The 16,048-nt window shown below is 37.6% G+C and overlaps 1 protein-coding gene across 1 annotated transcript in view; it reads left to right on the top strand.

The window, feature by feature from the left end:
* The window catches only part of ADAMTS20 (ADAM metallopeptidase with thrombospondin type 1 motif 20), a 578,468-nt gene that overhangs the window by 497,752 nt on the left and 64,668 nt on the right, over positions 1-16,048 (top strand). Inside the window, 1 exon segment of the mRNA XM_053719202.1 lies at positions 13,201-13,305. Within this exon segment, the coding sequence (XP_053575177.1) occupies positions 13,201-13,305 (105 nt within the window).

Here is a 16,048-nt window from a genome sequence, read left to right as displayed (position 1 = left end):
CCTAAATAAAGTGATTAAACCCTAATCTGCCGCTCCCCATCATCACCAACGCTAAATAAAGTTATTAACCCCTAATCCGCCGCTCCCTGACATCGCCAACACTAAATAAACCTATTAACCCCTAAACAGCCAGCCCCCCACATTGTAACTAATAAACTAAACCTATTAACCCCTAAACCGCCGGCCCCCCACATTGCAAAACACTAAATTAAACTATTAACCCCTAAACCTAACACCCCCCTAACTTTAAATTAAAAGTTACAATATAACTATCTTAAAATAAATTAAACTTACCTGTGAAATAAAAAAAAATTAACATTAAACTGTAAATGAACCTAACATTACTATTCTAATAAAATAAAAAACTACAAATTAAAAACCTAAATTAAAAATGTAAAAAAAAACTAATACTACGAAAAAAATTAAAAAATCAAACATTGCAAAAAATAATAAACACTATCGCCTAGATTTAGAGTTCTGCGTTAGCCGTCAAAACCAGCGTTAAGGGGTCCTAACGCTGCTTTTTACCGCCCGCTGGTATTTAGAGTCAGCCTGGAAAGGGTCTAAAGCTCACTTTCCAGCCGAGACTTTTCCATACCGCAGATCCCCTTACGCCAATTGCGTATGCAAACTTTTCAATGGGATCTTCCTAACGCTGGTATTTAGAGTCTTGGCTGAAGTGAGCGTTACACCTCTACCGACAAGACTCCAGCCGCAGAAAAAAGTCAGTAGTTAAGAGCTTTCTGGGCTAACACCGGTTTATAAAGCTCTTAACTACTGTGCTCTAAAGTACACTAACACCCATAAACTACCTATGTACCCCTAAACCGAGGTCCCCCCACATCGCCGCCACTATAATAATTTTTTTAACCCCTAATCTGCCGACCGCACACCGCCGCCACCTACATTATCCCTATGAACCCCTAATCTGCTGCCCCTAACATCGCCGACACCTATATTATATTTATTAACCCCTAATCTGCCCCCCCCCCAACGTCGCCGCTACCTTACCTACACTTATTAACCCCTAATCTTCCGACCGGACCTCGCCGCCACTATAATAAATGCATTAACCCCTAAGCCGCCGCACTCCCGCCTCGCAAACCTTATAATAAATAGTATTAACCCCTAATCTGCCCTCCCTAACATCACCGACACCTAACTTCAAGTATTAACCCCTAATCTGCCGACTGGACCTCGCCGCTACTCTAATAAATGTATTAACCCCTAAAGCTAAGTCTAACCCTAACCCTAACACCCCCCTAAGTTAAATATAATTTTTATCTAACGAAATAAATAAATATTATTAACTAAAGTATTCCTATTTAAAACTAAATACTTATCTGTAAAATAAACCCTAATATAGCTACAATATAACGAATAATTATATTGTAGCTATTTTAGGATTTATATTTATTTTACAGGCAACTTTGTATTTATTTTAACTAGGTACAATAGCTATTAAATAGTTATTAACTATTTAATAGCTACCTAGTTAAAATAATTACAAAATTACCTGTAAAATAAATCCTAACCTGAGTTACAATTAAACCTTACACTACACTATCAATAAATAAATTAAATAAATTAACTACAATTACCTACAATTAAATCAACTAAACTAAATTACAAAAAAAAACACTAAATTACAAAAAATAAAAAAAGATTACAAGAATTTTAAACTAATTACACCTACTCTAAGCCCGCTAAAAAAATAACAAAGCCCCCCAAAATAAAAAAATGCCCTACCCTAATCTAAAATAAAAAGTTAACAGCTCTATTACCTTACCAGCCCTTAAAAGGGCTTTTTGCGGGGCATGCCCCAAATAAATCAGCTCTTTTGCCTGTAAAAAAAACATACAATACCCCCCCAACATTACAACCCACCACCCACATACCCCTACTCTAACCCACCCAAACCCCCCTTAAAAAACCTAACACTAAGCCCCTGAAGATCTTCCTACCTTGTCTTCACCCAGCCGGGTATCACCGATCCGTCCAGAAGAGGGTCCGAAGTCTTCATCCTATCCGGCCAGAAGAGGTCCTCCAGAGGGTCCGAAGTCTTCATCCTATCCGGCCAGAAGAGGTCCTCCAGAGGGTCCGAAGTCTTCATCCAGGCGGCATCTTCTATCTTCTTCCATCCGGAGCGGAGCGGGTCCATCTTGAAGCAGCCGACGCAGAGCCATCCTTCCTCACTGACGGACTAACGACGAATGAAGGTTCCTTTAAATGACGTCATCCAAGATGGCGTCCCTCGAATTCCGATTGGCTGATAAGATTCTATAAGCCAATTGGATTTAAGGTAGGAAAAATCTGATTGGCTGATTGAATCAGCCAATCAGATTCAAGTTCAATCCGATTGGCTGATCCAATCAGCCAATCAGATTGAGCTCGCATTCTATTGGCTGATCGGAACAGCCAATAGAATGCGAGCTCAATCTGATTGGCTAACGCAGCCCTTCAGAAAACTCTAAATACCAGCGGCCTAGATTTAGAGTTTTGTGGCCAAAGGGGTGCGTTAGCTACGCGTGTTTTTTCCCCCCGCACCTTTTAAATAACGCTGGTATTTAGAGTTTTCTGAAGGGCTGCGTTAGGCTCCAAAAAGGGAGCGTACAGGCATATTTACCGCCACTTCAACTCTCAATACCAGCGTTGCTTACGGTAGCGGCCAGCTTGAAAAACGTGCTCGTGCACGATTCCCCCATAGGAAACAATGGGGCAGTTTGAGCTGCAAAAAAAACCTAACACCTGCAAAAAAGCAGCGTTCAGCTCCTAACGCAGCCCCATTGTTTCCTATGGGGAAACACTTCCTAAGTATGCACCTAACACTCTAACATGAACCCCGAGTCTAAACACCCTTAACCTTACACTTATTAACCCCTAATCTGCCGCCCCCGCTATCGCTGACCCCTGCATATTATTATTAACCCCTAATCTGCCGCTCTGTACACCGCCGCCACCTACATTATACCTATGTACCCCTAATCTGCTGCCCCTAACACCACCGACACCTATATTATATTTATTAACCCCTAATCTGCCCCCCCAATGTCGCCGCTACCTTTCCTACACTTATTAACCCCTAATCTGCCGACTAAACCTCGCCGCCACTATAATAAATGTATTAACCCCTAAACCGCCTCACTCCCGCCTCGCAAACCCTATAATAAATAGTATTAACCCCTAATCTGCCCTCCCTAACATCGCCGACACCTAACTTCAAGTATTAACCCCTAATCTGCTGACCGGACCTCGCCGCTACTCTAATAAATGTATTAACCCCTAAAGCTAAGTCTAACCCTAACCCTAACACCCCCCTAAGTTAAATATAATTTTAATCTAACTAAATAAATTATTTCTTATTAAATAAATTAATCCTATTTAAAGCTAAATACTTACCTGTAAAATAAACCCTAATATAGCTACAATATAACGAATAATTATATTGTAGCTATTTTAGGATTTATATTTATTTTACAGGCAACTTTGTATTTATTTTAACTAGGTACAATAGCTATTAAATAGTTATTAACTATTTAATAACTACCTAGTTAAAATAATTACAAAATTACCTGTAAAATAAATCCTAACCTAAGTTACAATTAAACCTAACACTACACTATCAATAAATAAATTAAATAAATTAACTACAATTACCTACAATTAAATCAACTAAACTAAATTACAAAAAACAAACAAACACTAAATTACAAAAAATAAAAAAAGATTACAAGAATTTTAAACTAATTACACCTACTCTAAGCCCCCTAAAAAAATAACAAAGCCCCCCAAAATAAAAAAAATACCCTACCCTATTCTAAAATTAACAGCTCTATTACCTTACCAGCCTTTAAAAGGGCTTTTTGGGGGGCATGCCCCAAAGAAATCAGCTCTTTTGCCTGTAAAAAAACATACAATACCCCCCCAACATTACAACCCACCACCCACATATCCCTACTCTAACCCACCCAAACCCCCCTTAAAAAACCTAATACTAAGCCCCTGAAGATCTTCCTACCTTGTCTTCACCCAGCCGGGTATCACCGATCCGTCCAGAAGAGGGTCCGAAGTCTTCAATCCTATCCGGCCAGAAGAGGTCCTCCAGAGGGTCCGAAGTCTTCATCCTATCTGGCCAGAGGAGGTCCTCCAGAGGGTCCGAAGTCTTCATCCAGGCGGCATCTTCTATCTTCTTCCATCCGGAGCGGAGCGGGTCCATCTTGAAGCAGCCAACGCGGAGCCATCCTTCCTCACCGACGGATTAACGACGAATGAAGGTTCCTTTAAATGACGTCATCCAAGATGGCGTCCCTCGAATTCCGATTGGCTGATAGGATTCTATCAGCCAATCGGAATTAAGGTAGGAAAAATCTGATTGGCTGATTGAATCAGCCAATCAGATTCAAGTTCAATCCGATTGGCTGATTGGATCAGCCAATCAGATTGAGCTTGCATTCTATTGGCTGTTCCGATCCGCCAATCAGATTGAACTTGATTCAATCAGCCAATCAGATTTTTCCTACCTTAATTCCGATTGGCTGATAGAATCCTATCAGCCAATCGGAATTCGAGGGACGCCATCTTGGATGACATCATTTAAAGGAACCTTCATTCGTCGTTAGTCCGTCGGTGAGGAAGGATGGCTCCACGTCGGCTGCTTCAAGATGGACCCGCTCTGCTCCGGATGGAAGAAGATAGAAGATGCTGCCTGGATGAAGACTTCCGATCCTCTGGAGGACCTCTTCTGGCCGGATAGGATGAAGACTTCAGACCCTGTGGGTGGTGGGTTGTAATGTTGGGGGGGGGTATTGTATGTTTTTTTTACAGGCAAAAGAGCGGATTTCTTTGGGGCATGCCCCGCAAAAAGCCCTTTTAAGGGCTGGTAAGGTAATAGAGCTGTTAACTTTTTATTTTAGATTAGGGTAGTTAGGGTAGGGCATTTTTTTATTTTGGGGGGCTTTGTTATTTTTTTAGGGGGCTTAGAGTAGGTGTAATTAGTTTAAAATTCTTGTAATCTTTTTTTATTTTTTGTAATTTAGTGTTTGGTTTTTTTTGTAATTTAGTTTAGTTGATTTAATTGTAGGTAATTGTAGTTAATTTATTTAATTTATTTATTAATAGTGTAGTGTTAGGTTTAATTGTAACTTAGGTTAGGATTTATTTTACAGGTAATTTTGTAATTATTTTAACTAGGTAGCTATTAAATATTTAATAACTATTTAATAGCTATTGTACCTAGTTAAAATAAATACAAAGTTGCCTGTAAAATAAATATAAATCCTAAAATAGCTACAATATAATTATTCGTTATATTGTAGCTATATTAGGGTTTATTTTACAGGTAAGTATTTAGTTTTAAATAGGAATACTTTAGTTAATAATATTTAATTTATTTTGTTAGATAAAAATTATATTTAACTTAGGGGAGTGTTAGGGTTAGACTTAGCTTTAGGGGTTAATACATTTATTAGAGTAGCGGCGAGGTCCGGTCGGCAGATTAGGGGTTAATACTTGAAGTTAGGTGTCGGCGATGTTAGGGAGGGCAGATTAGGGGTTAATACTATTTATTATAGGGTTTGCGAGGCAGGAGTGCGGCGGTTTAGGGGTTAATACATTTATTATAGTCCGAGGTCCGGTCGGCGAGGTCCGGTCGGAAGATTAGGGGTTAATAAGTGTAGGTAAGGTAGCGGCGACATTGGGGGGGTAGATTAGGGGTTAATAAATATAATAAAGGTGTCGGCGATGTTAGGGGCAGCAGATTAGGGGTTCATAGGGATAATGTAGGTGGCGGCGGTGTGCGGTCGGCAGATTAGGGGTTAAAAAAATTATTATAGTGGTGGCGATGTGGGGGGACCTCGGTTTAGGGGTGCATAGGTAGTTTATGGGTGTTAGTGTACTTTAGAGCACAGTAGTTAAGAGCTTTATAAACCGGCGTTAGCCCATAAAGCTCTTAACTCCTGACTTTTTTCTGCGGCTGGAGTCTTGTCGGTAGAGGTGTAACGCTCACTTCAGCCAGGGGATCTGCGGTATGGAAAAGTCGCGGCTGGAAAGTGAGCGTTAGACCCTTTCCAGGCTGACTCTAAATACCAGCGGTGGCCCAAAACCAGCGTTAGGAGCCTCTAACGCTGGTTTTGACGGCTAACGCCAAACTCTAAATCTAGGCGTAAATTAAGCTAGTAACCCCTAAACCTAACAACCCCCTAAATTTAAATTTAAATTACAAGATCCCTATCTTAATATAAATTAAAACATACCTGTAGAATTAAAATAAACTGTTTTTAAACTATTAATTAACCTACCCTAACTATTATACTACAACTTGAATCTGATTGGCTGATTCTATCAGCCAATCAACATTTTCCTACCTTAATTCCGATTGGCTGATAGAATCCTATCAGCCAATCGGAATTCGAGGGACGCCATCTTGGATGACGTCCCTTAAAGGAACCGTCATTCGTCGGGAAGTCGTCGGTGAAGAAGGATGTTCCGCGTCGGCGGGATGACGATGGATCCGGAAGAAAGAAGATTGAAGATGCCGCTTGATAGAAGACTTCAGCCGGATCATGGACCTCTTCAGCTCCTGCTTGGATCAAGACTTCACCCGGATCATGGACATCTTCAGCCCCCGCTTGGGCCAAGACTTCAGCCGGATCATGGACATCTTCAGCCCCCGCTTGGGCCAAGACTTCAGCCGGATCATGGACATCTTCAGCCCCCGCTTGGGCTTGGATGAAGACTTCAGAGCCTGGACGGATCGGTGATACCCGGCGTGGTGAAGACAAGGTAGGGAGATCTTCAGGGGCTTAGTGTAAGGTAAAAGAGCTTTTCTATTTTAATTTTAGAATAGGGTAGGGCATTTTTTTATTTTGGGGGGCTTTGTTATTTTATTAGGGGGCTTAGAGTAGGTGTAATTAGCTTAAAATTGTTGTAATATTTTTCTAATGTTTGTAAATTATTTTTTTATTTTTTGTAACTTAGTTCTTTTTTTATTTTTTGTACTTTAGTTAGTTTATTTAATTGTATTTATTTGCAGGTATTTTATGTAATTAATTTATTGATAGTGCAGTGTTAGGTTTAATTGTAACTTAGGTTAGGATTTATTTTACAGGTAATTTTGTAATTATTTTAACTAGGTAGCTATTAAATAGTTATTAACTATTTAATAGCTATTGTACCTGGTTAAAATAATTGCAAAGTTGCCTGTAAAATAAATATTAATCCTAAAATAGCTACAATATAATTATTAGTTATATTGTAGCTATATTAGGGTTTATTTTACAGGTAAGTATTTAGCTTTAAATAGGATTAATTTATTTAATAAGAGTTAATTTATTTTGTTAGATAAAAATTATATTTAACTTAGGGGGGTGTTAGGGTTAGGGTTAGACTTAGCTTTAGGGGTTAATAAATTTAATAGAGTAGCGGTGAGGTCCGGTCGGCAGATTAGGGGTTAATACTTGAAGTTAGGTGTCGGCGATGTTAGGGAGGTCAGATTAGGGGTTAATACTATTTATTATAGGGTTATTGAGGCGGGAGTGAGGCGGATTAGGGGTTAATACATTTATTATAGTAGCGGTGAGGTCTGGTCGGCAGATTAAGGGTTAGTTATTGTAGGTAGCTGGCGGCGACGTTGTGGGGGGCAGATTAGGGGTTAATAAATATAATATAGGGGTCAGCAGTGTTAGGGGCAGCAGATTAGGGGTACATATGTATAATGTAGGTTGCAGCGGTGTACGGAGCGGCAGATTAGGGGTTAAAAAAATATGCAGGTGTCAGCGATAGTGGGGGCGGCAGATTAGGGGTTAATAAGTGTAAGGTTAGGGGTGTGTAGACTCGGGGTTCATGTTAGGGTGTTAGATGCAGACTTAGGAAGTGTTTCCCCATAGGAAACAATGGGGCTGCGTTAGGAGCTGAACGCTGCTTTTTTGCAGGTGTTAGGTTTTTTTTCAGCTCAAACTGCCCCATTGTTTCCTATGGGGAATCGTGCACGAGCACATTTTTGAAGCTGACCGCTTCCGTAAGCACCGCTGGTATTGAGAGTTGCAGTGGCGGTAAATTATGCTCTACGCTCCTTTTTTGGAGCCAAACGCAGCCATTCTGTGAACTCTAAATACCAGCAGTATTTAAAAGGTGCGGGAAAAAAAAAAACAGCGTTAGCTACGCGGGTCGTTACCGACAAAACTCTAAATCTAGCCGTTAGTTTTTTGCAATGTTGGGGGATGACGGTTTAAGGGTTAACAGGTTTAGTTAGTGGTGGTGGTGTGGGAGGCCAAAGGTTTAGGGGTTAATAAGTTTATTTAGTGGTGGCGGTGGCGGGGAGAGGCAGAATAGGGGTTAATACATTTTATTTAGGTGTCAGCGATGTCGGGGGAGGCAGATTAGGGTTTTTTAGACTCAGTGTTTATATTAGGGTGTTAGGTGTAAAAGTCACTTGTTTTCTACAGGTAAAAGAGCTGATTACTTTGGGGCAATGCCCCGCAAAAGGCCCTTTTAAGGGCTATTTGTAATTTAGTGTAGGGTAGACCTTTTCTTATTTTGGGGGGCTTTTTCATTTTGTTAGGGGGATTAGATTAGGTGTAATTAGTTTAAAAATCTTGTAATTTGTTTATTATTTTCTGTAATTTAGTGGGGGTTTTTTTGTACTTTAGATAATTTTATTTAATTGTATTTAATTGTATTTAATTTAGGGAATTAATTTAATTATAGTGTATTGTTAGGTGTAATTGTAACTTAGGTTAGGTTTTATTTTACAGGTAACTTTGTATTTATTTTAGCTAGGTAGTTATTAAATAGTTAATAACTATTAATAACTATTCTACCTAGTTAAAATAAATACAAACTTGCCTGTAAAATTAAAATAAATCCTAAGCTAGATACAATGTAACTATTAGTTATATTGTAGCTAGCTTAGGGTTTATTTTATAGGTATTTAGTTTTAAATAGGAATTATTTAGTTAATGATAGGAATTTTTATTTAGATTTCTTTTAATTATATTTAATTTAGGGGGTGTTAGGGTTAGGGTTAGACTTAGGTTTAGGGGTTAATACATTTAGAATAGTGGCGGCGACATTGGGGGCGGCAGATTAGGGGTTAATAAATGTAGGTAGGTGGCGGCGATGTTAGGGCCGGCAGATTAGGGGTTAATAATATTTAACTAATGTTTGCGAGGCGGGAGTGTGGCGGTTTAGGGGTTAATATGTTTATTATAGTGGCGGCGACGTTGGGGGCGGCAGATTAGGGGTTAATAAGTGTAGGTAGGTGGCGGCATTGGGGGCGGCAGAGTACGGGTTATTAAATATAATGTAGGGTTTGGCGATGTTGGTGGCAGCAGATTAGGGGTTCATAAGTATAATGTAGGTGGTGGCGGTGTCCAGGAGCGGCAGATTAGGGGTTAATAATTATAATGTAGGTGTCGGCAAAGTCGGGGGCGGCAGATTAGGGGTTAATAAGTGTAAGATTAGGGGTGTTTAGACTCAGGGTTCATGTTAGGGTGTTAGGTGTAGACATAAAATGTATTTCCCCATAGGAATCAATGGGGCTGCGTTAAGGAGCTTTACGCTGCTTTTTTGCAGGTGTTAGACTTTTTTTCAGCCGGCTGTCCCCGTTGATTCCTATGGGGAAATCGTGTATGAGCACGTTACACCAGCTCACCGCTAACATAAGCAGCGGTGGTATTGGAGTGCGGTAATGAGCAAAATTTTACTCAACGCTCACTTCTTGTCTGGTTTGTAAAAACTCGTAATACCAGCGCTGTCTGTAAGTGAGCGGTGAGCATAAACTGCTCGTTAGCACCGCACAGCCTCTAATGCAAAACTCGTAATCTAGGTGTAAGATTGCAAAAATAAAAAAATGAAATTATCCAAAATAATAAAAATTACACCTAATCTTATAGCCCCCCCCAAAATAAAAACACCCCCTACGCTAACAATAAACTACCAATAGCCCTTAAAAGGGCCTTTTGTAGGACATTGCCTTAAGTTAAACAGCTCTTTTACATTAAAAAATTACAAAGTCCCCCCTAAAAGTAAAAAAACCCTACCCAACCAACCCCCCAAAATAAAAAACCTAAGTCTAAAAAAATCCTAAGCTACCCATTTCCCCTAAAGGGGCATTTGTATGGACATTGCCCTTAAAAGGGCATTCAGCTCTTTTACTGCCCTTAAAACATTTAAATCTGTAATTTAGGTTTTTTAATTGGTATTTTTTTTTTATATAATTAGAATAGTTATGTTAGGTTAATTTATAGTTTAATCTTAGTTTTTTTTTATTTCACAGGTAAGTTTTTATTTATTTTAAGATAGTTATAATGTAACTAGACATGTGCACAGCGGAAAAATTAGTTTTGTTTCGTTTCGGACCGATTCGGATTTTTTCTAATTTCATTTCGGATCTATTTGAATTCCGATACATTCGAATGTATTTGTTTCGGATTTATTCGGATTCTAATAAATTCAGATGTATTTGATTGTATTCGTTTCGGATTCGATTAGTAAATTCAGAAGTTCGGTATGTGTTATGTTGATTCAGATGGTTCCAAGTTACACAAATGGAATTATTTCACTGTTCTATCTCACTAAATCTCACTAAATTTAATTTTTATACTGAATTGTGATTAGTCCATGACCATTGGAATGTAATGAATAAATCTGAACTAATTCGGATTTATTCGTTACAAATGCATTTGGATTAGTTTAGTTTTGTTGCTAGGGTAATTCGGAAATTCAAATCGATTTGAATCTCCGAATTTGGCGAATTTGTGCGAATTTCGATTCCAAACTAAATGAAACACACATGTCTAATTGTAATTTTTAATGTAAAATTAGGGGGGTGCTAGGTTTAGGGGTAATAGTTTAATTTAGTGTTTTGTGAAATGGGGGGGCGGCGGTTTAGGGGTTAATAGATTTATTTAGTGTCGACAATGTCGGGGAGCGGCAGATTAGAGGTTAATAACTTTATTTATCGTCAGCGATGTCGGGGAGTGGCAGATTAGCGGTTAATAACTTTATTTAGTGTCAGCGATATCGGGGAGCGATGGATTAGGGGTGTTTCGACTAGTGGTTTATGTTAGGGTGTTAGGTTTAAACGTCATTTTCTTTTACCCATAGAAATCAATGGGGTTGCGTTACGGCGAATTGTCATTCCGCAATCCCAGGTGTTCGTTTTTTTTCTAACACTATCTCCCCATTGATGTCTATGGGGGAAAGCGTGCATGAGCACGTAAAGTCAGGACTTGGATTTTGTGCGGTATGGAGCTTAACGCACCATAACGCACAGCACGAGGAGGTTTTTCAGTAACTTGTAATGGCAGCGCTATTGAAAATGCAATACCGCTAATTTTATTGCATTATTTGCACACCCAGTATAGCGCAAAGCTCATAATCTGTGTTTTAGTCATTCAACACGATGAGTAAGACCAAGGAATATAGCTGTGATGTGCAGCAAAAGGTTTTTGAGCTTCACAAAATAGGAAGTGGCTATAAGAAAATAACAAAAGCATAGAAAATGTCCATTTCAACCATCAGGGCAATAATTAAGAAGTTTCAGTCAACTGAAAATGTTATGAATCAACCTGGCATTGACAAAAAATGTTATTTTGTTTCTTCGGTCAGAAAGTCTCCAAAACTACAATCTGATGTCACCTACATCACCACAAGTTGTTCGGAAGGGTTTCAAGAAAAAAGCCTGTACTCTCATCCAAAAACAAACACATTCATCTTCAGTTTGCCATAGACTACTGGAACTTCAAATGGGATGGGGTTCTATGGTCAGATGAAACCAAAATAGAGGGTTTGGCGCACACACAGAAAGGTAGCCATATCGAAAAGTACCTCATGCCCACGGTTAAATATGGTGGTCGCTCTTTAATGTTTTGAGGCTGGACCTGGACATTTTGTTAAGATACATGGCATCATGGACTCAAATATCAATCAAATATCACAGATATTAAATGAACACCTGACTGCCTCTGCCAAAAATCATAAAATGGGCCGTGGTTGGATCTTCCAGCAGGAGAATGATCCAAAACATACATCAAAATCAACACAAAAATAGGTTACTAAGCACAAAATCAAGGTCCTGCCATGGCCATCCCAGTCCCCTGACTTAAACCCCATAGAGAACCTGTGGGGTGAACTGAAGAGGAAATTCCACTAGTGTCAACCTCAAAATTTGAAGAAATTCAGTATGGAGAAATGGTCTCAGATCCCTTGCCGTGTATTCTCCAAAATCATAAGGCATTATAGGAGAAAACTTATAGCTGTTATCTTGGCAAAGGGAGGTAGCACAAAGTATTTACTAAAAGGGTGCCACACATATATTTAACAAATATTGATTTTTTTTGTATAAGCCTGTGTTGTGTTTACAATTGCTTGATATCCATGAGTGCAGAGTATTTTTGTGTATCAAAAGGTAAACAATAAAGACAATTTTTCACAGCCTTCTTTGCTCATATTTACCAAGGGTGCCACTATTAGTGGAGAGCACTGTGTATGTGTGTGTATATATATATATATATATATATATATATATATATATATATATAAAATTAAATACACATTAAATACACACCTAATGGAACTCTAACATTAAGCCATCACACTTTTGATAAATGGGAAGTTTCAACTTTAATCTAGACCATTTAAACATCACAATTACCAGAGGTAGGCCAAAATAACATTATTTGTCATATAATGCACATGTGAAACTGATAGTGAGCAAAAATTAATTTCCCATCTGTATTGAAAACTTAGATAACACAAGAAGATGTCAAAATGAGAGTTAAGCAATTTCTAAAGTAAATAAATGGAAATGTTATAGACAAAACAATACTTTTAATTTCCCCAGATATCTCATTAATCATGATGTCTCAAGACTGAGCACAGACCATGGTTTTAAAAATGAAAATATTGGTAATTGTCTATGATATTATTTACTGGGAAAGTTTGACATCAGCAATGGCGAAGTTGGTAGAACCCATTTAAAACCAAATAGTGATTAGAGGGATAAATTGTCTTGGATTATTCCAATGTGCTTCTACAAGTAAATATGAATTTGAAAAATAGCTTTTAATTGATATTGTCTATTTAAATTTTCTAAGTTTGTTCCTTAATTCCACATGGTTTGTTATTAAATATCCTGTAAGTATTGGAAATATGTAATGGTTGCATGACTGAAAACAATGATCTTGCTACTTCTTGTTGTAGGGGCAATTCAGTATAAACCTTTCTGGCACGGATTTTAGAATATCAAATACAGTGCAGTGGATTGCTCAAGGGAATTATGCAACTGTTAATGTACATAGATCACAGGTAAGTTAAATTGTCAACCAGGATAAACCATTGGAAATCCTAAATCTATCATTTACACGCCCAATTAAATGTGTATTTTACATGTTTTTCTACAAGTGTATATGTGATACAACAATGCTTTATCATACCAGTTAGTCTACATTCAGGAGGAGATCAAAGAACTCACAATGAATCCAAGAAACAGAGGAACAGTCTCATGCTACTTAGTTGTTTCTATAATATACAAGAAGAACTGAGAGTTTTACTCTGTCCAATGCATTCACACCTAGGGGTAGATTTATGAAGGGTCGAGCGGACATGATTCGCTACAGCATACAATGTATTTTTGTGAAATGCTTGTGCAATGCCGCCCCCTTCTCACTTGCAGCCAATCGGCAGCTAGCAGGGGCTGTCAATCATCCTGATCAGATCTGATCAGGTTAATTGCAGTCCGCCACCTAAAAGGTGGTGGAGAAGTTAAGGAGTAGCGGTCTTATGACCCCTGCTTCTTAACTTCCATTTCTTGCAGGCCAGAAATGATGGGACAACGATGCACAATCCACTGCTTGTTATATCGACCCCCTAGGCTTATGTTTGGGAGCCTGAAAATGTAAGATTATTGCTGGTCATGCAGTTTTTGGATTTTTTTTCATCAATTTCTCTACAATGTAATTTGGTATTTATAACAAATAAATTAAAAAAAAAAAATTTTGGAAACTTTTTCCCAACATATCACTAATAGTTTGTGATATTTTGCTTGACTAATTTCATGAGTAATTGGAGCAGTTGTTCCAGAAGTAACCAGGTCTCTACATCAGTGTGAACTTACAGAAGGATCAAAGAGTTTGTTCACTTGGTATTTTAGTGACAGTTTATTAAATAACCACCACGACTTGCAGTTAAAGGGACAGTCAACACCAGAATTTTTGTTGTTTTAAAAGATAGATAATACCTTAATTAGCAATTCCCCAGTTTTGAATAACCAACACAGTTATAATTATACACGTTTTACCTCTGTAATTACCTTGTATCTAAGCCTCAGCAGACTGCCCCCTTATTTCAGTTCTTTTGACAGACTTGCATTTTAGCCAATCAGAGCTGTCTCCATGGTAAATTCATGTGCATGAGCTCAATGTTATCTATATGAAACACGTTAGCTATTGCCCTCTAGTGGTGAAAAACTATCAAAATGGATTTAGATTAGAGGCGACCTTCAAGGTCTAAGAAATTAGCATATGAGCCTCCTAGGTTTAGCTTTCAACTAAGAATACCAAAGAACAAAGCAAAATTGGTGAAAAAAGTAAATTGGAAAGTTGTTTAAAATTACATGCCCTATTTGAAACATGAAAGGTTTTTTTTGCACTTGACTGTCCCTTTAATACATTAAGACTACATACAATTATTCATGTAACTAAACACTTTTAATGCCAGTTAAATCATAATCCTTTGAAGTTTTTATTATTATTAGATATTCATCTATGAATAATTATGTTTTTTTTCTTTTAAATTAATGATTTAGATTTTGAAAAATGTTATCTGATTATGAAATGTGTTTTTTTCCTAGCCACATGTACTGTATACTAGTTTCAGTGTGACTTTAGGCACCTAAATTGACAACTTAGAGCAATTGGCAACATCAACCTAATTAGATATTTATTTGATAAAATTTCATATTTTAAGTGTGTTGAAACAACATATTTAATTACAAAATTCCTCTAATTTCAGATAGTCAATGTCTGCAGCCTTGACTTTTCATCCATTTTTATGGTAATAGTTATGAAAATATGAGCTGCATTTTAGTTTAAAATTTCTTTCTATGTTTTATGAGTCAAAAGTCCCAATGCCCAGAACAAACAGTTCTCTGCTTATAGATTAGAACTTTTTTTATTTATTTAGTAATTAAAATGAGCAATGTTATTTTTAACATTTGTTAAACAAAAAAAGGAGTTTAAGTTTACAGACTGTACCAACTAATCATATAAGGGTCCAACATAAAGGAGGAAATAGCTGCACAATATGGTTATCAGTAGTAAGGATTCCTCTGAGACTCCTGTATGGCTGTTTCATTTTATATCAAAAAGCAAGATATCTATAATGAAAGTACAAATGCACAGCTTGAGGTTAGTACTACTATTTATCATCCAATGTTTTACAAAAGCTACACCAAACTAGCTCCCCAAAAATGAATTGGTAAGAACATGAGTATAAATTGAAGCAATGCATTTTAATCAGAAATCAATATTAATACCTAAAAATACAAATAAAAAAGCATCCTTGTCCACTTAGTTATGTATTACAAATGTAAAATATGAAACTAAGCCTGTTTTAGAGCTAGACATAGTATATATCCAAGCAGGTAAGTACTCTCTGGATTTTTTAAAGTGCTATTTAATTTTCAGAGACATGTGATGAAGGGGTGAGATCCCCGAAACTTAACATGTCTCTTTGAAAATAAAATCCAGAGAGTGCTTGCCTGTTTTGATATTAATACTACTTGGCTGGCACCCTGGTCGATGCTGAATGAGGTGAGAGTGCGCGTTCTACTATGATTTATATATACATATATACATACATATACATACATATATAGGATTGAAGACAAACATTATTTGCAGCTTTAATGTGATGACATTTCGGGGACAATCTCCCCTTCCTCAGACCAGCAAGAATGAGTTAACAAACAGTGTATTTAAACTCTAAGTCCCACCACTTTTTCAAATTGCACCCAATCGTGTTGTCATAGTTACAGACTTTGTAAACAATA

Source organism: Bombina bombina, chromosome 6 (genome assembly GCF_027579735.1).
Source record: "Bombina bombina isolate aBomBom1 chromosome 6, aBomBom1.pri, whole genome shotgun sequence".
Taxonomy (NCBI): Eukaryota; Metazoa; Chordata; class Amphibia; order Anura; family Bombinatoridae; genus Bombina; species Bombina bombina.
The sequence above is the reverse complement of the archived record's forward strand: the minus strand, read 5'-3'. Positions and strand labels throughout refer to the sequence as shown.